Source organism: Podarcis raffonei, chromosome 12 (genome assembly GCF_027172205.1).
Source record: "Podarcis raffonei isolate rPodRaf1 chromosome 12, rPodRaf1.pri, whole genome shotgun sequence".
NCBI lineage: Eukaryota > Metazoa > Chordata > Lepidosauria > Squamata > Lacertidae > Podarcis > Podarcis raffonei.
This window is the reverse complement of record NC_070613.1, coordinates 20635466-20659435: the sequence shown is the minus strand read 5'-3', so window position 1 is coordinate 20659435 and position 23970 is coordinate 20635466. Positions and strand designations below refer to the sequence as shown.

The 23970-nt window shown below is 42.2% G+C and overlaps 1 protein-coding gene across 2 annotated transcripts in view; it reads right to left on the bottom strand.

Annotated features, from left to right (window-relative positions):
* Nucleotides 1-3521: 3521 nt before the first annotated feature.
* MKX (mohawk homeobox) overlaps nt 3522-23970 on the bottom strand; it is a 61932-nt gene continuing 41483 nt past the window's right edge. Inside the window, exons 6-7 of one of the 2 annotated variants that reach the window (XM_053410069.1) lie at nt 7276-7309; nt 3522-6046 (exon numbers count right to left, since the gene is read on the bottom strand). In XM_053410069.1, coding sequence (XP_053266044.1) covers nt 5860-6046; nt 7276-7309 — 221 coding nt within the window. In that variant the 3' untranslated portion in view covers nt 3522-5859. The remainder of the gene's footprint in view (nt 6047-7275; nt 7310-23970) is intronic. The other variant, XM_053410070.1, reaches the window with a different exon arrangement.

Here is a 23970-nt window from a genome sequence, read left to right as displayed (position 1 = left end):
TGTCAATGATGCTCACCCTTAATCTGCAGACTTTGATTTATGGAGGGGTGTCTGAAACCTGAAGCATCATGGACTGGCAAGGCACTCCATAGTATCTGAATATTTCAACACACACCTCCACATACCCCTAGCTATCAAAACTGCCCCCCCAAACCCAGCAATGTCCAACATTAAGAGCTGTCTGACAGTAGAATGGACTCCCTCAGATGGTGGTGGACTCTCCTTCCTTGGAGGTTTCTAAGCAGAGTTTGGATGGCCATCTGTCATGGATGCTTTAGGTGAGATTCCTGAATTGCAGGATGTTGGACTAGATGACTCAGGATCCCTTCCAACTCTGCAATTCTCTGATTCCCTCTGTGAGAGCCAGGAAAGGTCAGGAGCGCATTGTAGGCCCATGTTTCAAAACTGCATTTTGTTTCTTGCAACAAAAGGCTTCTAGTAGACGTTTTCCCTTTTGGGTATGTTTGGTGTAGCAGGTGCAGTGGTAGCACTGGGGCTGATCAGCGCTGTTCATTGGCAGCTTTTTAAAACACCCGGTGATGAAACTGAACTGACAGTGAACTTCTGAAGGCAAACAGTGCGTTATCGAGCCAGAACCAAAGACATTAAACTCGAAGGTCGGAATACAAAGCATATGTGCTTATGATCCTTTTAAGCAGCCAAAGGACCTGGCACAGAATTGCTATATCATAATACAGACTATTCCCTGTCTTTTAAATACTTGAGCACAAATTAGATGTGATCTTGCTGTGCATCTGTTATCACGACGATACAATCAGCTACCATGTGCCAGATCTCTGCAGCGAGCCGCTGCCTCCTACTCCTAGAACAATTTCTGTATCACATTCCACATAAACTCCTGGGCAACAGTCCAGTACCAAGTTAAACCTATTGACATCAATGGGCTCAAGCGTGCTTAACACTCTTTTGGATTGTAGCCCTGAGATATTGAGCAACAACTTAATGCGAACAGAACATGCATATGAAATCTATGGCCCAAGGAATGATCATTTATTTCCAAAATGGCAAGCTTGTTTTTTATTTTTATTATAAATAAAACCAAGTTACTTATTTTATTAAAACGGTTACATATGTTGAAACAAAGACCAGCAATTTTAATGATGCTTGGTTTTCTACATCATAAATAACTGAAACTCTGTTAGTTGTTGGCTCACCGCTGAGCATGCTTCTTGCGTTTTTAAGAAAACTTTTAAATCTGTGTTTCCAGAAACTATGCAGCAACAAGAAGACTAAATTAAAGTAAAAATGTAACAAAAAAACCAAGGGCAAGTGTCTCTTAAGTTTGAAACTCGAGGGTCTAATTGAATGTTTGTTGTGTGTGGAAATCAACTGGCAGCCTCTGAAGCTAAGGGGCTTCAGGAGTGTGTGGTTGCATACTCTTGGCACAGAAGGGAATTCGTGTGACTAACATCAGCCTGTCCATTTGCAATGCATTATGAACCCACTGGATTGGCCCGGCTTCATATAAATGCTAGGCACCTGATCTCCTGCCCTTACTTTGACAAAGAACAGTTCCTTCTGATGAGTAATGTGTGGATCCCCCAATTCCACACCATAAATAATTTGGGAGATCCTAAATTTGTTGTTGAACTTCCTCTACATCAGTGTTTCCCAAATTTGGGTCTCCAACTGTTTTTCAGCTAAAACCCCCATCATCCCTGACTACTGGTCCTGCTAGCTAGGGATGATGTAGTCCAAAAACAGCTGGAGACCCAAGTTTGGGGAACCCTGCTCTAGATCAAGGTTCTTCAGTCTTGGGCTCCAATATGTTAAGCTACAGCTCTCATAATCCCTGACCATTGGCTAAGCTGGTTGTAGAAAAAAGGAGTTGGGAGTCCAACTTCTACAAACCCATGTTGAAGAACACTCTAAATATTGGGCAACATTACCTTGGCCCAAAATTAGATTCAGTCAGTTCTGATCAACCTCACTCTGCCCCTGTTGGTCTCTTCCGTTTCCCAAACCTAGACAATGTGACAAAGACAGCTGCAGGTGGATGTTGCAGTGGACCCCCCTTTAGACATATCATTTGGGGGCACAATATATTATGTGAAATGCAGTATTCAATGTTCCCAGAGTCTGTGTGTACTGCCCTCTCCCCATGCTAGGTTGAACCATAATGGATGACTTGCAATAATATCAAAGTACCTTGTGAGTCACATTTCCCGTATTTTCTGGCAGCCCAAATACTGCTATGCATGCTTACAACAACATTCATAGCCTAAAAGAAGCCCCATCATGGTGCCTGCAGCAACCTCACCCTGTGATCCCCTTACTGAGGTACAGTTGCGAAAGGAAACTGGCGTTGAGGAGGGCCCCAGGGAGGACGTTGCCCTGAAACAGGCACATTTTGATTTGGGCTCTGGTGGGATCTAGGCTTGATACTAAATAGACCTGGGGAACAAAATCTGTGGTTAGAAACCTGCATTTGCAGGCTGTCCCACAACACCGCATCTTTCTGTGGTGTTTGGGCTCTAGAGCCCATCTCAAAGCTCAGCTCCAACAGGTTAGATCCCTGACCTCAGGGACTCATGGCTGAAAATCATGCTTTCCAGGTCTGCTCACAGTTCCAGCCTGGCCCTGACACCGCAAGGATGGACCAAAAATATTTGCTACCCCCAAGCGGCTGCACTGCACAATCCAAGATGCTCCATGCTCTCTGGGGGAACATTGCACCTCTCAGAGTACCTGATTTTTCATAGGTGCCCCTTAAAAAACAACTTATACACACTTGCACACAGAATCTTTGATACCAGCCAGTCCTGTGGCTTTCGTTCTTTTCAGTCAGATGTCGTTCTGAGTAAGCATGGTTAGTTTTGTGCTGTTAGTACTTCCGTTTTGTTGCCAATCACCCAAATAAAAAGCAGAGAGAATATGTCTTACAGAAAAGTTTGGCAAGACAGTTTATTGTCACAAAATAGTTAATAACAGAATAACTTATAATAGTATGAACTAAAGTGAAGTGTTTACTCTGTTTTCTTTAAAAACTCACATTGTTATGACAAAGTCTAGTTGGTCAGGTCTGAAAGTCACTGTTGTGGGGGGAGACCTCTTTTGCACGAAGATGCAAGTCAACCAAAAGTATCCTTCAACTGTTCATACAGTCGTAACATATATTTCCTGCTTTTTATGTCAATGCAAAATAGCAATTTTAAAAAAGTAAAAATATATATATTTATGTACAAAATATTTTTTCATATCAAATCATTTTAATTGTACACTTTAAAACAACAACAACCACAAAATGCTATGTTACATCAAGATGCGTTCTACATGTTACATCGAGGTTTGATATCTGCTATCTAGATTATATTAGTGCAATTGGAACTGGCTATGCTTGAGCAACGCGTTGCATACCTGAAAGTCAGCTTCACCAAGGGTTTTGATCTTCCTCACTATACGGGAGTTTGCCATATATGTCAAGTAAAGAAGGAATGGGCAGCTTAGAAGGTCATTGGGTCTTATTAGAAGCAGAAGGGGTAGGAGTAAAATTCCAAAAAGACCCAGTTCAGATTTTAAATCGAAATGTAGTTTATTTTGCTCTGGCTGCGTTGCCTGATCCTCATTATTGTATTGCAAACTAGCAAATCTACAAGGACATCCAGTTCCACACTGTGTCTTGCGCTGATCCATGCATGTAAGGTCCTGAAACTATCCCTCTTTCTGCATCTGGATAGCTTTTTCCACTGGAAAAATTGAACTCACTCAATACCTGCATAGAAGATGAAATGGATCAGGTTCTAGGCATTTTGCTTAATGATCTTTGCTGTGACTCTGCCCACCTCAGACAGGGTTTGGTCAATTTTTTTTTTTATGTACCAAACTGGGTTGAGTATAAAAACAGGATTAGCAGCTTTCCTGGACTGAGAACTCATTTCCAAACTTGGATCTCTAACTAGATTTACAAATTTACCCTGGGTACTGTTATTCAGATGTAACATTAAAACTGGTTTAAGGAAAATAAGCTAGGTTTCCATTTCCCCTGAACTGGACTCTGGACAATCAGCTCTTTTCCCAGTTTTATTTTACTGACCCGAGTATAAGCTATATTTGACTTTACTGTTGCTTATTCAAGAGTGTAAACCTGATTAGAATATTTTTGTATGGTTGGAGCAAAGTATACTTGCTTTAGTCAAATTTAGGAGTTTAAAATGGTGTTTCTAATGCCCAATTTAGCATCTACTTTGACTTTAAATTGCTTCAGTGCCACAATTGTTTGGTGTGTTGTGTGTGCCCCATATGTTTTTAATTCCAATGATTTGCTTTATATAATATATAGATTTCATTATGCCTTCTTTCCCCCCTTCATTGAAATGGGGATTTTCTTCATTTGATACATTCCGTACCAAAATAAAAACATTTTGGACGCATTAAGGCAATAACAGTTTCCGTCGTGGAAAGTTATTGAGCTCCAGTATAAATAAGAAACTGAAGCATAGGTTGATTTGGTACCAGAAAAGTGATCTGCTTTGTTTACTTACATAACAGTTTCAATAAGTCAGAAGGAGAGCTTAAAAGGAAGGAATCCCAACTGGATTTACTGATGGTTTCATCATTGGGACGACGACTTAAACTATCACAATGAGTCTTTTTATAGTTAAACATTTGAACTACATAAAAGAATCAGAGCGTGTTCTTATGTAAGGCTTAAATCCCCTTTGGACTCTCTATTATTGTTAACCTCCAATCTCTGTCAATGTACTGACTAGGAAATCTGAGGAGAGGCATTATAAGTAATGTGAATGACCATTCTGGTCAACGTACATTTTTCTTCACATAAAACACACACTCAAAGGCAGCCCTTTTAGTCCATATGAAAGAAAAAGCTCTAGGACTGGGCAATTCCATTATAATGGTTTTGTCCACCTGTGGCTATTGTTTTTTTCTGCTTTTTACATTCACATTGCAAAGTAACTGAAGCTTTAATGTACATAATCAGGATGCGCCTTCAAAAAATATGAGACTCTTCCCCCACATACAGTATTGCACTTATGAAAGGAATTATTCTTTGTATTTTTTAACATATGGCAAATGCAGTCAGGAGGGGAGAAAAAACCCATAGAGGCATAGCAACGTTTCCCCCATTTGAATAAGAAAAACCCCACATTACTTGTTAACATAGTGGACTTTTCCGTTGTAAAATGTCGCAATTTCACCGAAGAGATTTATTTAATCCATACAAGGCAAATGCTCTAGGGCTTTTGAGAAACGTCCACCCTTTTTCTGAGGTCAGCTTTAAACTGGTCAGGATGCATTTAGAAATTACATGCAAAGGTTAAGCGTTGTGGCGTTGGCACACTTTTGAGGCACAGTTGTATTGAGCTATGCCCACGTTCTAGCTTATTGTACGAAAGCAAGGCACTTATTGTTATAGCAATGCAGCGCTTAATGTGCAGTTTGATTAATACAATAAAATAAGTTAATAGTTTTGACTTAAAAAACAAACAAACTTGGGAGGCTTCGCCACCCATAATTTACATGCCCTTTATAGAACTGCTTTTATATTTTATTCCAGAAATCAAAATATTTTAGCCTGAGGGAGCATTTGTTTATTGCCATCGTTGTGCATAATTCATTGGGAATGTCTCTTGCACAAGCAACACTGAAACAAATGGGAATCGTACGAGAACACGCCCAGGATCTTGAGAGATTGCCATTGATTTCAAGCATGCCTGCACGGCGAGAACTTCCCATTCTTATTTTTACTGACCGTGCTACAAAAAGAACCTGGTTCTCAATTCTTGCTTCAGACCTCTCATTCTGATCTTACGTGGGGGGAAACCAATGGCATGAAAAATACATGTCCACATGTGTTGGAAAGAAAAGCAACAACTCTCTTTAAAACGGTGGTACTAGTGGCACTTTGACAGTCTTTACTTCTGATATGTGTGACGATTTCTGAATGATGCAGCTGGTTGTCCCCTGGAGTTTGTCCTTTCCTTGTGCAAGGTTTGTTAAGGCCATCGCTGCGTTGATCTCCTTCCAATAGGTCTCATCTTTGTTTGATCTCTTTCTGTTAGCTGCACTAGAATCAAGCAACAAAAAATGTTTCCGTGTCTGATGATGATTCTTGTCAAGTACTTAGAAAGCGAGGCAATGCATTTTACAGCATTTTCATTTTTAAAGAAGTCTTCCTTTTTTTTTTGCCAAGATAAAACAGCAGAAGGCAAAGAGAGAGAGATGGAGAAACTGAACTACAGTGACACAGCCCACTAAATTTATATAAATATTATATTATATTAATTAAACAATACTTATTTAGATTCATTTTATTAATATTTCCAGTACTCCTGAGAAGAACATCCCACATAAAACAACAACTTGAAAGCGAACCTTGGAGCAGACAATAAGTTCCCCCAAATTCCCATCTTACTGTCCTTCACCACCTGTTCATGCAGCAGTTGCAAATTCATTTCCTGCACCTTTTTTGCACACAATGAGGGCAGGATGCACAGGGATGAATGAACTGTCTAAGATAAGGGTGTGTGTGTGTGTGTGTGTGTGTGTGTGTGTGAAATAAGATACTTATTCCCCCAAAGTTAAGGGATTTCCACTCCCCTCCTTTCCCATGCCTCAGCTTGCAAATGGGGAAGCATCGGTTTCATCACACGTTCTCTTTTATTACAGAGGAATCACTTCTTATGCGAGGGCTAGGTTTCGAGGATCAAGTGAAAATTGCACATAACCCAAAATAACCCTTTGAGCCACCCTGCCTTCTACAGGCTGGCTAGTGAGGGGGAAAGTCCTGCCTGGTGTACCCTGCTAGTGGGGCATCTTTGGCCAGCAGCACAGTGGCTCTGGGAGTTGTGGGGATGCTCCCATTAACTGGGCAGACCTTGCCTGGGAAGAAAGGCCGAGAGCTGAAAATCTCTTTCCGTGCCAGGCCTTGACCTTTGTTCCTGGGCAAGGCCTGCTGGCAGGGTGCCCTGTGAGTGAGCTGCCTTTGGCTCTTGCATGATCTCACGGCAAACCCCCACCAGTCCCAGAGCCATGGTGCCACTGGCCAAAGTCACCCTACTTCCAGGTGCACCAAGCACCTGGAACCTCCGGTCCTTCCCCTCACCAGCCCACCTTCAGCCAGGTCTGGTTGAAATTGTGTAAGTCAAATGCACATAAGATGTGGGTTTTGCAAAGCCCCTCCGGGCTTTCTTGCCAAATACCTGAGGTGAACAGGGCAATGTTTACCCATCCCCACTTCTTGCACCTTACATACACTTCTGAAATAGGCAACTGGCAAAGGTAACTTTTACTCACCTTTCACACTTGCTAGGTCCATTTTCCAGAGTTTCTGAAAGGAGATAATAATCTGGTCAATCCACCATTTTCATTCATTCATTTTTAAAGCGGCACTGGATAGCATATGGATGGCAGCCCTAGTTTCAGACACATTTTTGCTCCCAAGGTATCCCATCAGATCTCTGATTTGCACAACACTGAAATTGCATGGCTTAATGGAGAACATTCATATTGAGTCTAGAGCAAGGGAATATTCCCCCCCACCCACAAGACTACATCCCTGTTGAGAATTAACGTTCTTATGCTGAGTAGGAACAACAATGCAATCTTGAAGGGACCTCCAAAAGAAGGAAGAAAAAACACCACCAGTGGGATTCACTGTCATTAGAAGATTCTCGCTGAAACAGATTTGCCTTGATCCAGTCACACTGCACCTAGAGTTATTATCTAGATCAGGAACTTTGGGCATAAATAGGATGCAATAGAATTTGCATCCAAATTCTTGCACAACTAGTCCTACACCACTAGAGCTGGCCTGGGGTCAAATGGGTTTGTACACTTTGTGAACTTATCTTCTTAATTGGCACCAGCCTTATTCAAGGGTTGCGTTTCTCTTTGTGTCTTATAACCTCAGCAATGAAGGTGGTCATCTAGATGTGTTTAGCATCTGCTGTGTGAATGGGCTGTTAATCTGTTTTCAAAGCAAGATAAGTGCAGTTTTTAATTCCCTGTCATAAGAGCTGCATGCTATTTCATTTCAATGGGGGAAAGAGCTATAAAATAAAAGTGAGTTGAAAAAGGAAGACCAGACTATATATTGCAACACAGGAAATGTTTTGTAAGGCCACTGGAGGGTGCATTTATGGTTGCAAAACACTTAATCATTATTCAGTATGCACCATGAAAGCTAGGACTTCACTTCGCCAAACCTTTATTTGGCATTACAAAAAAGCTATGAAATCTAACAGTGAGGACAGTGGACACCGTCCACTCTGTAGACCAGGCACAGGCAAACTTGGCCCTCCAGATGTTTTGGGACTACAACTCCCATCATCCCTGACCACCGGTACTGTTAGCTAGGGATGATGGGTGTTGTAGTCCCAAAACATCTGGAGGGCTGAGTTTGCCTATGCCTGTTGTAGACCAAAGTTGATGAACTGATGCTTCTAAGAACTGGTCACCTTCATGTCTCATTGACTTCATTGCACTGTATTTCTGACTACCCAACATGTTTCAGAGTGCAGTCTCTTCAGAAGACAGAAAGGTCATTTTCAAAGGTGGCACCATTCATCATTGATGGAGGAAGTGATCACTTCCTAGAGTCCTTGAGGATGAAAGACACTCTTATGCAGTAACTGGTTGCTGGCTGTTTTCCCCTCCTGCTTGTCTCCAAGACTTCATCATTTCATTAACACCAGGGGAGTGCTATTTTTCTGGTTGGTTAGGAAGGCCTCATCCTGTTTCCATCATTTGCCTCCTGCCTATTGCTTCCAAGAGGATTATAAATCTCCTACCATTCAGAGTTCTTCACCCTATTAATAGACCTTTTCAGCATGTGACAATACTAACTCTGTAGCATTCAGTGCCCAGAAATTAGTCATTGGTCAATACTAGCTCTGTGTTGCAACATGCTGTTTTTCAGTACCATATATTTATTATGCTAAAATTCACTCTGAGTGCTGCAGATGCACACTAAGGTTACAATACTACTATTACAGCCAGCTATAACAAATTGGAAAGAGGTACTTTATAAAGATAGGCAAAGCATCTCTGGTGCCAACTAAGGGGGCCATTTATCTTACTTTACACATGGCAGCCCCCTGCAGTTAGCGTCTGGACAGCAAATAGAGGGCTTATCCACACCAGAGCAAAATGTGGACCTCATCCCAGTGTTGTCCCAGACCTTTACATCATTAAATGTGGTCCCCCGCCCCAAATCCTGGCCACTTTGGACTTTACAATGATTGATAAGGGGCAAAGCCCTAGGACAATACTAGAGTGGGAAGGTTGCCATGTGGACACCCTTAAATTAACGGGGAGACAGGCCAGTGACGATCCACATTTTGCTCTAGTTCGGACAAGCCCTGAAAAGGCACACAAGTCAGCTAGCAACCTGCATGCTGGAGATGTATACACACAATGGAGAAATGTATTTCTATTTACATTATAGCAGCTGTTCCTAAATTTGCATCCTTTTGTACAAACCAGCACATAGAAATTCCATGCAAATCTGTGTCCTCTTTTGTACCCCCTTCCCCAATTTTTAAAGATAGTCCTTTCCTATTCCTATCTAGTTTGGAAAATTAAAGCTTCTGTGTTGTTTTCCAAGGTGTCTGCAAATCCAGATGATTTGCAGACGAAAGCAGAGCTTTATTAGGCCAGGGCTGAGACACTGAACCTTGGCAAGGGTTGATCATGGCAATAACCTGCTTCGGTTATTGTCGGCAAGTCCCTGATGGAGGGAATAATATTTTTCTGTGTCTCCTCAGAGTCCAGTAAGCCCTGGAGCCTGTCCAAATATCCTGAGAGGGATTCCAGAATCTGCCACTGAAATCTAGGATATTCCAAATTTTGTTAGCATCCTCATTTATATGGCACCCAGCTAAAAATCTGCAACACTTCATGTATCAGTTCCCATTTAAAACATACTCCTATTCTGAGATATTGTGTGTAAGAACCTCCCAAAGAGAGCTGCAAAAGAGAATTGGGAAGGGACTTTGTACACAAAGAGGCTCTTATGTGTACAAAGCACAGCAGAAAGGGAAGGGGAAAGCAAGCAAGTTCTTTTTTTGGGGGATAACTTTCCAATATATTTCCTTCAGTAAATACCAAAATCCAAGACTTATCATTCACGTTGTCTCCTGGGAACACAGCACAGTGCTTATTTTGAGAGTTTTATGCATTGCACACTACTCCAAAGAACACTAATGGTGTACAAAGAAACAGTGGAATTTTGCAAAAATTTAAACAATGGAATAATCCTGTCTTGAATTATACCACAGCTGAGTTAAATAATGCAAGTGTTAAATAAGTCACTCATCCACAAAATTATACATTTCTTGGTGTACGTTAGGCTTGCCAGATGTGCCTTGGCTTGTTTTTTCTCTCTGAAAAGGACCGTCCTTTTAACAAAGCAGGATATCGCTTGCTGGGTTGCCTCTGTTCCAGCTCCTCTTTTTGCGAAATATAAACTTATTAAAGAATATGTAATCTTACACACAATGTTGCTAAATAATATTTCTGTATTTGTGATTCTTTTTTGAAAAGAACATCAAATAAAATATTATTCAGACGCGCGCACACACACACTATTCCAATTTTTTTGTAGGCACAAATCAAAGTGATGTATAGCATGCTATTCAGCTTGGCATCCTGCTACCCAAAGAGGCAGCTGCTCCCATATGCAACTGCACAATTCATGCACTAAGGCCCTACTCTTCAGGCCAGACTTTGCCAACTTGGTGTCCTCCAGGCTGGTTGGGGTGGGGCGGAAGAGAGTTGTGGCCCAAAATATCTGGGGGCATCAGAGGGTGGTGCTTTTCTGTGGCGGTGCCCCACATTTGTGGAGGACTTCCCCACTCTGAGACATGTGCATTGTGTGAACCTTGTTGACCACCTCAGGGCAGTTTTATTTTTTTTGGCTTTCTACTTTATGATACATTGTTCTGTCTTGACTGCTGTCGCTGCATTTTATGGCTATGGTTTTTATTGTTGGAAATTTGTTTTATTAACTTAATGTATTGCTTTTGCTTGAAAATTTTGATATTTTTATTGGGTTATTGAAGATGCTCAAAGTTTGCTGTTGGAGGAAGTGATTCTCCTCACTAAAATGGCTCCCATTTCTGTTCTTTTACCATTTTAGCTCATCCACCTCCACATCTGCAACAGGAACAGGTTTTAGCACAATAAGGATTTGCTTAATTGAAATAACAACATTAACTCATTTGAAATGGGGGACGCTCTAAAAATATGAAGATGGTTGTTCTAAGAGTCAAGTATATGTCTATTTTGATGTTTCTGTCAGTAATGACATCAGAAAATCAAAAGGCTCCAGTTGAGTTAGTTAGCCATGACTATGTACCTTTAAAAACAATAGCACTTGTTTGAACTGAGACTAATATATTGTTTCATTTCTACTGGTTGTGGCTAATTTTATCTGCACCAGGGTCAAAGTTTTCAGGCAGAGCTTTCCATTGCTACTCCCTTCAATGTTTCCTGCTGTCTGCCATTCTGTCCTTACAGGTCTAATGCTCCACCTAATGCTATGTATAATATATGGAATATAACCCACCCTACTGCCCTGCTCTACTGGGGCTCACAGGTGAACAGGAAGCCGTGCCTAGAGCTCCTTCTGCTACAGGCCTGGCAGTTCAGGACCTTGGGCAGCTCCAGGCTCTCCTAAGTGCCCTATGGAAGATGTTCTCTCAGAGGCTCAAAGGAATCCAAAGGCTTATGAAGGCTCTTCAAACAGCTCTATGTCCCTTGGAGAACTGTCCACAATTCTCAAAGGGCCCACAGCCAGTTTTGCACTCCCATGCTCCTGCATGGCTGTGGAACAGGAGAAGCTATAGGGGAGTCATCTTTACACTCTGAGGATCATGGGAGAGCCATGCCCCCAAGACAGGACATCAGGCCTGTGATGGGTGGGGGTAGCTGGGTACAGTTGCCCCAGGCCTTGGGGGTCTAAGCTGGCAGGGGGTTGGGGGGCCCACCAGGGACCGGCTGCTTTTTTTAGTTTGAGTTTATAACTTTATTCTAATAAAACTCTTGCCCTGGGCCTCAGACAAGCTCTGCGTGGGACTGCAAGACAGTATAGAAGAGGGTGCTGAGAGCTGCCCAAGTAGGAGTCCTCTGAATCAGAAACCTCTTTAAGACAACACTGGGATCAAGATACAGGGGACATAACACCTCTTGCTCCAGTATTTGGAACATGATAAAAATACTACAGTTGTTTATTTTTTAAAAAATTATATACCACTTGGTTGTAGGAAACAGTTTACAAAAAGATAAAACAATGAAACCTTCACTAAAAAAATCACAAGCATAATTTAAAACATGCAGAAAGTTAAAACCACAATAGACGCACCCTTTAAAGGTAAAGGTAAAGGGACCCCTGACCATAGGTCTAGTCGTGGCCGACTCTGGGGTTGCGGCACTCATCTCACTTTACTGGCCGAGGGAGCCGGCGTACAGCTTCCGGGTCATGTGGCCAGCATGACTAAGTCGCTTCTGGCAAACCAGAGCAGCGCACGGAAACGCCGTTTACCTTCCCACCGGAGCAGTACCTATTTATCTACTTGCACTTTGATGTGCTTTTGAACTGCTAGGTTGGCAGGAGCAGGGACCGAGCAACGGGAGCTCACCCCGTCGCGGGGATTCGAACTGCCAACCTTCTGATCTACAAGTCCTAGGCTCTGTGGTTTAATTACACTCCGCCCCCACACACTTCAGAGAGGAGCCACACCTTTCAGTTCCCTGGTCCAAGAACTCCTCTCCAGACTCAAAGGACAGACTTCTCAGCCTGTTTCCTCTGGCAGGTCTCCCCCAAGCCCTTTGGTATCTTCCCCAAATCAGCAACACCAGGCTAGAGCAGCTCATGTGCAGGGGTGGCTAATTGGTGGCCTTCCAGGTGGTGCTGGACTACAACTCTCATCATGCCAGATCACTGGCTATGCTGGCTGGGGCTGGTGGGAGTTGGGAGCCCAACCGCTGCTGAAGGGGACCGCAGGTTAACCACCCCTTGTCTTAGGGCATGTCACCTGGCTTCTCCTAGCTCTCAGATACTCCAGTCTTCCTCAGCCTCCCCCAAGTTGCACCTTGGAGAATTACTGCCATGTGACTGTGCACGTTCATTGTTCGCTCTGCTATACTTTATTCAAAACATTCAACAAGTAATTGCACTCCAACCTAGCCCTCCTTTGCTGGAATGACTACAATTAGGCCAAAGGCTGAAGAAGAGCCAAAATGTGGACCTTGTCCTTGCACACACTATCAACGTGGCTGTGTTGGACCAAAGGCTCCACACCACCAAGGATGGAAAGGTGGCAGGGCAAATTTGGAACAGCAGTGCCTTCCACAACCCTGCATTAGTTTCTTCTAAAAACTGGAAGGAGAACATTAGCTCAGAAGTAAAGACAAAGTAAAGTACAGAGTGTATGTTTGGCAGTGTACTGAACAATTCTGATTTTCGTATCAAATCTGGCATAAGCACGTTCAACTATTTCTCTTCAAATCTCGTGTGAACTGGTTTTTGTTACTTTTGGAGATGACTGTGTTGACCCAGATTTTCCAGATAACCTGAAGGAGGAAAGAGTGGGAGGAAGAAAATAGCAAGGCAAGGCTCAACAGCACACACAGCAATGATTTAGTGTAGTTTTCTAGGTTATGCGCAGTTCTCCCAAACCACAGTTTAGAGGCACAAATGAGGTTTGCATGCATCATAAAGTTTCACAGTGTTAACAGCAAAGGGCAAAGCTGGGTGAACTAGAGTTCATAAAATCATGTTGTTTCAGAAGAAATGTCACAAATGCTCATATGGATTCCAAAACCAAAGTCCACATGGAATTTTACCAAAACTAAAATATGGTTTAAGATTAATAACATCTGAATGAATAACGTTGTTTTGTTATATTCAAGTTTTAGGCCACCCTGTTTTGGGGGAATGCTTGGACTTGGAATCTACAATAAAACAATAAACAGGCTGGTGATACAATGGCTACTGCAATAGGCACAAGATAATATCACCAAGGCAACTATTTGCAAACAAACAGATAGTTTGTTTCCAAAATAGATTTTATCTTAAATAATTGCAAATGCAGTAAATAAAGAGTCCACTTGTGACGTATCATTTGTTCCGTGCTCAGACGTCACTCCGCTAATAAGGCGTTTCATCCCCAAAGGGCTTAGTTATCAAGCTTTGTAGTAAATCATATACATATATAAGTGGCTTAAAGCAGGGGTGTATCTGTCCACATCAGCATGTTTCCATTGGGAGGAACATAGAAAGAGGACAATGTCCTTCAGTTCATTATTTACTGCATTTGCAATTATTTAAGATATAACCTAGGGCACAAGGAGAAGGGGACGGCAGAGGACAAGATGGTTGGACGGTGTTCTCGAAGCATGAGTTTGACCAAACTGCGGGAGGCAGTGGAAGACAGGAGTGCCTGGCATGCTCTGGTCCATGGGGTCACGAAGGGTCAGACACGACTAAACGACTAAATAACAACAATAAGATAAAACCTATTTTGGAAAGAAACTACTTTTGACATTTTTATGGGTGTTTATTGTTTGTTTGCAGGTAGTTGCCTTGGTGATATTATCTTGTATCTATTGGACTTGGAACCTGGCAACTCACAGGGGGAGGGCATGCCATGGAGAAGGCATCCCAGGTTCCCTTTTGATCCTAAATTGATACTGAATGATAATGAAAGACATTATCTATCCTGATTTGGAATTGTAATGGGACAGTCTGATGTTCAGGTATGATGGAGGTAGTGATGGCCACTCACCTTGCCTGATTTGAAATTGGACTTGGCTATTTCTCAAAGTAGGGATGTGGGTGGCACTGTGGGCTAAACGACAGAGCCTAGGACTTGCTGATCAGAAGGTCGGCGGTTCGAATCCCTGCGACGGGGTGAGCTCCCGTTGCTTGGTCCCTGCTCCTGCCAACCTAGCAGTTCAAAAGCCCGTCAAAGTGCAAGTAGATGAATAGGTACCGCTCCAGTGGGAAGATAAATGGTGTTTACGTGTGCTGCTCTGGTTTGCCAGAAGGGGGTTAGTCATGCTGGCCGCATGACCCGGAAGCTGTACGCCAGCTCCCTCGGCCAATAAAGCGAGATGAGCGCCACAACCCCAGAGTCGGCCACGACTAGACCTAATGGTCAGGGGTCCCTTTACCTTTTATTTCTCAAAGTATTATAGAATTGCAGAGTTGGAAGGGACCTTGAGAACCTTCTAGTTCAATCCCCTGCAATAAAGGAAAATGCAGCTGTCCTTTGCGGGAATCAAACCTGTGACCTCGGTGTTATCACCACCATGCTCTAATCAACTGAGCTATAAGGAAACGTCAGAAAACACCCCCCCCAGCCTGATTCTAAACTTCAGACACTGGCGTGTTCCTGCAGACATCGTTGGGGCCACAATGGATCCCTGAAGCCTCCTCCAGCACAGACCCCCTGAAACTTGCTCTGCCTCCCCACTTACCTGGTAATAAAGTGGGGTCTTCCTCATTGCTTGACACTGTGAATCATTCATATGTCATTTCCCAGGACATTTGAGTCCTTAGTGTAGGTGCCAGGCACTCAGCAGCACCCCAGGTATTAAGAGAGTGCCTGACGTGCTTGCTAAGAACTCAGGCACTCCAGGAAAAAGACTACATTTCCCTCAGTCCCTGGCACCATATTCACCATATTACAATATTCAAGGTACCAGGAAGTACATGCTCAGATTATTTTCCAGCCTGGACAAATTTTAATGGGAATACTGCACTTATTCACAATGTGGTCAAAGGTTATATGCTAAAGAAGCTAATATACAAGCCAGATACTTATAAATATGGGCTTCACTACTAGATGGAACCAAGTTATTTAGTGCTTTTAAGCCCATTACTGATAGGAACATATCAAAATAGACATTTTCTTGGGTCTTGCTACAATTCGAGAGCAAATGAAACCAAGTAAGTGAGGACTGATTCTGATGCAACATCTGGCATTATGGGCCAGTTTGTAGGCCTGGGAAAAGTACACCAGGATTTATTATCTATGACTTGTAGCCCACTGACAAACCCACAAGAAGAATTGTGAGAGCATAAGATGAGCTGGCTGCTTCAGGCTAATGGCTCGTCTAGTCCAGCATCCTGTTCTCACAGTGGGCAGCCAGATGCCTGTGGGATTCCACAGGATTCCAGCACAAAAGCACGCACACGCGTGCACACACACAGACACCATTTCATTTCCAGCAACTGGCATTCAGCAGCAAAGCTGCCTCCCATCTAGGTGAAGCTGGGACAAATGGTGTGCCTGAAGGAGCATCTCCACCCCCACTGTTCAGCCCAGACACTGAGGTCCAACTCTGAAGGCCTTCTGGCAGTTATCTCATTGCAAGAAGTGAGGTTGCAGGGAACCAGGCAGAGGGCCTTCTCGGTAGTGGTGCCCGCCCTGTGGAACACCCTCCCACCAGATGTCAAGGAAACAAACAGCTACAGTCATACCTTGGGTTACAGACGCTTCAGGTTGCGTGTTTTTGGGTTGCGCACTGTGCCAAACCCAGAAGTAACGGAACAGGTTACTTCTGGGTTTTGGTGCTCGCGCATGCACAGAAGCACTGAATCGCGACCCACGCGTGTGCAGACACAGCGCTGTGGGTTGCGAACATGCCTCCCACACAGATCACGTTCACAACCCAAGCGTCCACTGTATCTGACTTTTAGAAGATATCTGAAGGTAACCCTGTATAGGGAAGTTTTTAATGTTTTGTTATTATTTTTTATATGCTGGAAGTGACCCAGAGTGGGGTACAATTATTATTATTATTATTATTATTATTATTATTATTATTGGTGCAGACCCTGTTTTAAGAGTGTGAGCAAGTTGCAGAGTGGATCTCCATTAGAAGCCAAGCTGGTGCATTCACTCCATCTCAGCCAAGCACTTAAAACTTGTCTAGGGATTTGCATAGTACCTGCTTGTGATGGAGGCACACAAGTGTGATGGCAGCACACCTGGCACAAAGGTGGCAGGAAGCTTTAAGCCCTCTTGATCATGTGCATCACACAGAACAGGGATGGCTGACCTGTGGCATTCCAGACACTGTTGGACTCTGGCTGCCACTAGCCCCTGACAGCCTGGCCAATGGTCAGGGGTGATGGGAGAAGCTGTCCAGCAACACCTGCAGGACCACAGGTTTCCCATCCTTGATATGGATCATATATTCCAATCCCCTCAATGGGATTCTTCTTTATTTTTATTTTGCTAGGGGAAACCCACTTTGCAACTTGCCCTGTGTGAGAATACATACCATGAAGAAATACGATTGCACACAAGGTGTCAAAAACTCTTTTTTCACTGATTGGTTGTACATTTATATATCTTGTCTATACTTCAGTCTGCTTATGGTAAAATCAATAAAAACATCCCAAAAACAAAGAAATTCAAGAAATACAGCAGTCAATTTCTTAACTCCAGCTCCTGGTGGTCGAGCCAAGAGTCACATTTTTGCCTCCTGTATTGTTTTAGAAAACTGGAGCGGAAAACTTTTAAAAGTGCAAAAGAGAACTAAGAAGTGTTAAGAAGTTAAAATTCTAAAATACAGCCAGGATAGGCACTACTATATAGACACCTGTTGCTTTTTGCTTTAAATCGCAGGGGGAAAGGATAGATTTCAAAGCCGTATTTCATCCTTAATGCTGACATTGTAGCAGTAAAATATGATTTAGTTATATTGGCTGGATATGGAAGCAGGTATGCTCTATAACGCACACAACCAGGTGATTTTAAGACTTCTTCACACATAAAAGAGCTGCAAAGTAAGGGGAATTGCTCTAATTTCCTGCTTGTCTCTTACCAATGTACTCCAATAAAAAGAAACAGATTATTCAAAACTGATCGCTTGCTCCATTTAAAGATTAATGCCATAATTCTACTGGTAATTAGGCCCACTGAAATGAATCAGCTCATGCATGCTCAACTCTGCTGGATTGCATCCCAGATGCAAAATTGCTGGGTCTGGGGCTGTGTGTAGTTAAGAGCGCTGCATTAAATAAAAAAAATCTCAAACCATAATGATCATTGCAGATGAGGTCCTTCTGGAGTGGAGTCAAGGTCAGTGATGAGCAGGAGGGGAAAGAGAGACCCCATGACATATTTTCTTCCATGGGGCCAAAATGTCGCTTAAGGGGCCTGGTTGCTCCCAATCATCTTCCTTACACCATTTTTATTCATGCCAAATTGCGCTGTCTAGACAGCCCCCTTTGCAGCAATGTGTCAGAGTTCTAGTGCACTGGTTGTAAATTTCTTGAATGATTTGCTTCTCTGACACTGACTAATTAGACCTCTTAAATGTCTGAGAGAATATACATGTTGCTTATTTTCCCCTCCCCCAGACATTGTAAATGCTAAAGAATGGGAAGTTGTACTGTCTTTAAATCTGTTTCTGGCCGAAAAGGACAAAATACTGATCATTGATGCGAGGACTTGAGACAATGGTAAGTCAGTCCAAGCATATAACAAAGGCTTTTCTCCTTTGGCAAAACATGTGAATGTGGTGGTGGATGTAATGCCTATTATTATTATCATCATCATCATCATCATCATCATCATCTATTTAATTTGTATACCGCCTTTCATCCATAGATCTCAGGGCAGTTCACAACATAAAATTAAAATATGAAACCCACAAAATACATAGTAAAAATAAGAAAAACAACAAACCAATAACGCCCCCCCCCATTTAAAAGGGCATCAGATGTCAATCAGCCAAAGACCTGGTTGAAGAGGAATGTTTTGTCTGGTGCCTAAAGATTTATAATGAAGGCCAGCAAACAGGGTGCCACTGCAGAAAAGTCCCTGTTGTTGTTGTGTTGCCACCCTCTGGACCTCCTGTGGAGGAGGCACACAGAGAGAGGTGGCCCTTGAGGTATTGCAGTCCTGAACCATTTAAGCTGGCTGGGCAATTTTTTGCACCGAATTCCTCATCAAAAGTGAGGATTTGAAAATGGATGTTAGCCTTTCCGACATGTGTACAGATTTTGCAGAAAGTAGTTGGCTACTAAATAAGTCTTTAACAATGCTGGCAGCAGTCTATAAATCTTTAAAGCCTACTGTGTTAAATGGGGTTATATTCTGCTAGTTGGAAATAAGGTACTGATGGGGAAGAGCAAAACAGCAGTAAATGTGACAGACAGGAAAGACAACTGAGATATACACAAAATCTATGTACACACCTAATCGAGTTTTTGTGGGTTACATATTTTGATGTCCTTTGAAGAAAATATTTTCGAGAGTGAAAAGAAGCAGCTGTTTTGTTTTTCAAAATTGAAACTTTCACTGCACTTGTATATTTAGCAGTACTGAATAATACCACTCCAAAAGCCGGGCAATGAATTGCTGAGGAAGAACACTGTTGCAAAAACAGGTTGCTTCTACTGAAAATACAGGGGCTTCAAAAGTTTTCCATTAGTACTTGTTGGCTAATATAAACATGCAAGTTCTGTCTTCCTAATCTGCTTGAAATATGGTTAGAATTTAGGTGAATTATCACATCTAATCAAATACATGTAAAAAGCAGCTGAGCAGTCAGGGCTGGTGTCAGACTCACTCTCTCTCTCTCTCTCTCTCTCTCTCTCTCTCTCTCTCTGTGTGTGTGTGTGTGTGTGTGTGTCCTGGACTCAGTGACCCTCACCACCCCAACCAAGGTATGGCCAAGTTATACATGTTCTACCCAAATTATAGATTAAGAAAACAAATACATTTCATAGATCCACAAACCAAGGAATTGCATCTTGGGAAATTTAAAATGGTGGCTGGCAATGAGAGCTAAGCTTGGCTCTCATTCAAAACCAGCACTGCGCTCTGGGTGTCCTTCATCCAAGTCCTTGGATTCTTGAAAAGTGCACAGATTCTGGCATTAGACCTATGAGTAGCACCCAATCCTATGAATTGCTGCGCTAAACATGAACTGTGTCGCTTGCAATAAGATTTGAAGTGGGGAGCCACAGTGCAAGAACACACTATTGATTAGAATACAAGCAGGTGGGGGGGGGGCAGAACTATGATCAATAAAGAGCTTATGGCTCTTTTTGTAATTGCTTGTAGAGATGCCAGTGAGGTTCTCCTCAGTCTGCAGAGGACCAGTGGGGTGTGTGGGTGGCTGGGAGCTTCCTGCCCTCTGCAGCTTTTGCCCTTGCAGTTTTTTATGTTCCCCCTAATAGTTCAACATTGGTCCATTATACTGAATGGAGGTATATAAGAATCTGAGAGCTGGGCCATTTTTGTGTGCCTTGGCTTGGGGAAATGATCTGAGATCTTCATCATTTTGAGGAAAGATCTCACATCATTTCCAAGTTAATCTGAGGTGAGCTTGGAAGAATCACCCATTGCTAATTGCTTGGGCCTCCGCAGAGGACCTAGAAGCCCTGGGGCTTGTTAGTCTGTTGGTCTGGATCCATTTAAATGAAGCTTCTTGAAAACTTTTGGTTCTCTGGTAGCTAATAAAAAAAGAAGTACACCAACAACTTCAACTTATATTCAGCTGTGTTGACGTAGCTGTAACTTAACAAAGTCTGCCTCTAATTATACATGGCAGTCATCTGACCACAGATAAACAGATATTACACAAACCTTTGGAGGGAATAATATTTGGCTACTATAACTTTTGGAATAATTTACTCCACATCCTGACCTTAAAACACCAAAAATGATTCATAACGTTTTTGGGATCTGAGCATAAATATTTTTACTGAACAAAGAGATTGGCCTCCCTGACCTCCATGGGGTTTACACTACGTGCGAGACTCACGAAGAATAATTCTTTGTTTAGGGGCATCGTAGTACATTGGTGAAAGATGGTGGCTGGAGGATTTGGGCTTCAGCCTAGCAAATATCAATAGTGTGTCTCCCACTGGCTTTCATGGGCTCCCGCCCAAAAAACTGCAAAGCAAACAGAACAGAATGTCACAAGAGTGATGGCTTTCACTCCTTTCAGAAGGAAACTCTCTGTATCATAACAACCCTCATGTAACTATAAATTACTCAGCTATCTCCCGAGAATGGAGCCCAGACTGAAGCCTATGTTAATGATCAAAACCCAAGCAAATGCACCTTGCTGTGCTTTAATTACAAAATCTATGTATTTTAAGCAGAAACTTATTTACTCTGCTGGCAGATATTTATACAGTGAGAAAAAAAATAGCACATATTTCTTGCACTATTGGATGATATAATCTAAACTAAGGTTTCTCCTCACACTAGGCAAATGTTGTTTTGAAGCACACTGGCACAGGCAGCTGGCAGCTGCCTCATAATTGGAAGCCGGCCAGTGTTAATTTGTATACATTCGTTCACAAATGGCATATACTTCCAGGAAGGTAAAGCAAGTTGCCTAATAGCCCTGGAGACCTCAGGATTGGCAATCAATACACACAAGAAGCTGGAAATGGCAGTGCAATGTCAGCATGGCGACAGTCTGACTGCTACTGGAGTCACCAAGCACGATGAACCTGAAGAGTCTCACAGATCACAATCTGCGAATTTAAGGAAAGGGTGGGTTGATGTCAATCTTGTGTGTTCTCTATTTCTCTTTTTCTGTGTGTAATACTAAGATCCCTTTGGTCCCCAAATGTGTTTTGAATTTCTAAACCAAGGGCGAATATTAGGATCTTGTAACTGTTAATCCATTGGTGTTAAGTGATCTTGAGCGTATGCACTCTTGCTTAAGAATGTAGGCACCTTGCTGTAGCAGGATCAATTCTCCACAATATTCACAACTTTTAAAACATGCATTCCTCTCCCATCCTCCCCACCCCCTTTTTCTAAAACTATCAAACACCCCAAGCCTTTTCATCATATGGAAGATGTTCCACTCCTTTGTCACTGCCACGAAGAGCAAAGAATGTCCTCTAGATGACTCCAGAATCAGACGTCTAATCCCAGTGGATCTTTCCAATGAGAGAACTTTCTCCATTGTCAACCTGGGCACCAGTCTCAGCTAACAAAGTAGTGGAACTTATCCAATAGTTTAATTCAGGAGAGGTCCCTAAAGTTGATTGCATTAACTCAAGAAAGATTGGTGGACCCCTCTGCTAGCAGCTAAATTAGTATTTACTGTACTGTTTGTAAGCTGACTCGACATCACTTTCACAGTGGCACCACAGGCTAGGAATTTATTAAACAAATAAACACCAATTTTCAACATTCTGTTCTCTAAAGTAGTCCCTAAGGAATGGCTTAAATTTAAAATGAAATTCATGGAGAAACAGGTTTAAATACTATAAATACGCCTATTGATTGGCTACCTTGTTTAAACAGATTTAAATAATATAGGCACTAATTAAAATAAGTATAACTACAGGCATGTGGCATGCTGAGGTTTTATATGGAGGATCAGTCCAAACCTTTTTGCATATGCAGGAAACCATCATTGAACACTCACTCTGCCAACACCTTTACCATTCTCACCTGTCCCTGAAAATCCACACCCACAGGCTGCTCACCGACTGCTTAGCATGCCTGGAGCTACTGACCTCCAGTTGTGGTCATTCATTCTTTCACTTTACAAGAGACGGAGACCAATACTTTCAATATATAAGCATCACAGAGATAAGTAAGTGCTGAAAATTTCCCCTCTCAGTCTCTCCCCTGGGCCTCCTTTACAGAGTCTAGCGCAAGCCCCACCCATTTCAATGAAGAGAGCACAGGAAGAGCCCCCACAGATATAAAATCACCCCAAATTCTAAGCAAAGACTGCTTTGGTTTTTCCAGCTAAACTTCTCCCATACTTGCACAAGTTGCAGCAAACGGCCAGTGTCCTTCCAGCCCAAATCCAGTGTTCAGTCATATGCAACTAACTGGACTGACTTGCAGACAAGTTGCATTTTCAGATTTTTCAAAAAACATGCAAAATTATTCAAGCAAAACAAGAGTTTTGCACAACCAGCAAATGTTTTGCATAATATGCAAATTCAGCTGCCCGGTTTTGGAAATGTGGAATAGAACAACAACACCCCCTAAACATGTACAGCCCCGGTCAAGGTATTGCAAGGCATCCAAACTGTAAACTAGGTTTGTGGCAGGAATTCTCAAGTTCAGGCCTTTGGGTGTCACAGGAATTTTTGTATTGACAATAATAAACAAGAAATTAAAAGCACAGGAAATGTAAAATTAAGGGTGCTTGAGGGATTTGATCTTTGTGAATTCATAGATGAGTTGCCCTGATCCACACCTCTCAGACTAATCTGTAGATCTGAAGTCATTTAGAGATATTATATTTCCCAAATGTTTGGACATACTTCTTGGCACAAAAACTGTACCAAGACGAAATTTAAAAATTCATGTTTTGAGGAGGGGGGCATGCTTAGAAATGTGGATGATGAAAGAAAATACGTTTAAAAATACATATTTAAATGCATTTCTTGTGCAGGTTTTAAAAAAGTTTTTGTAGGTTCATGTGGAAATAGAATGGAAACAGGACAGCAAACACACAAGCAACATTGGCTTAGATAGAAATAGACAGAGTAAAATATTCCTTCAGCATTTTATCAGACCTAATACGCAGTCTAGCCCAAAACGCCATTCGCTTTTGGAAGTAATTAGTAAAAAAAATTCTTTTGCACACTTGATCCTTAAATTTCAAAAATAAAATAAAATTTAAAAATACCATGAAGAAGACGTTACTCCCAGCCAGACTTTGACCATAAACACTCAGACTTCCACTTTTCTTTATATTTCCAAATAAAATCTAAGATGACAACTGAGCTGGGGAATTCTTTTTACAACAAGGATGAAATCTCCACTAAAATATTTAGAACAGAAAAAAAATTATCTGCTTAGAGAGGCCACTGTGGTTCAGACATAAAGTGAGGGAGGATAAACCCCACACACTGAACAAATGCAACACTGGAAACTTAACAGGGCAAACATTTAAGAATTACTACCACATATTTCACTCCCTTTCAGCTTAAATCAAGATTGCTTAAGCAAGTGAAATCTGTCCAGGGTC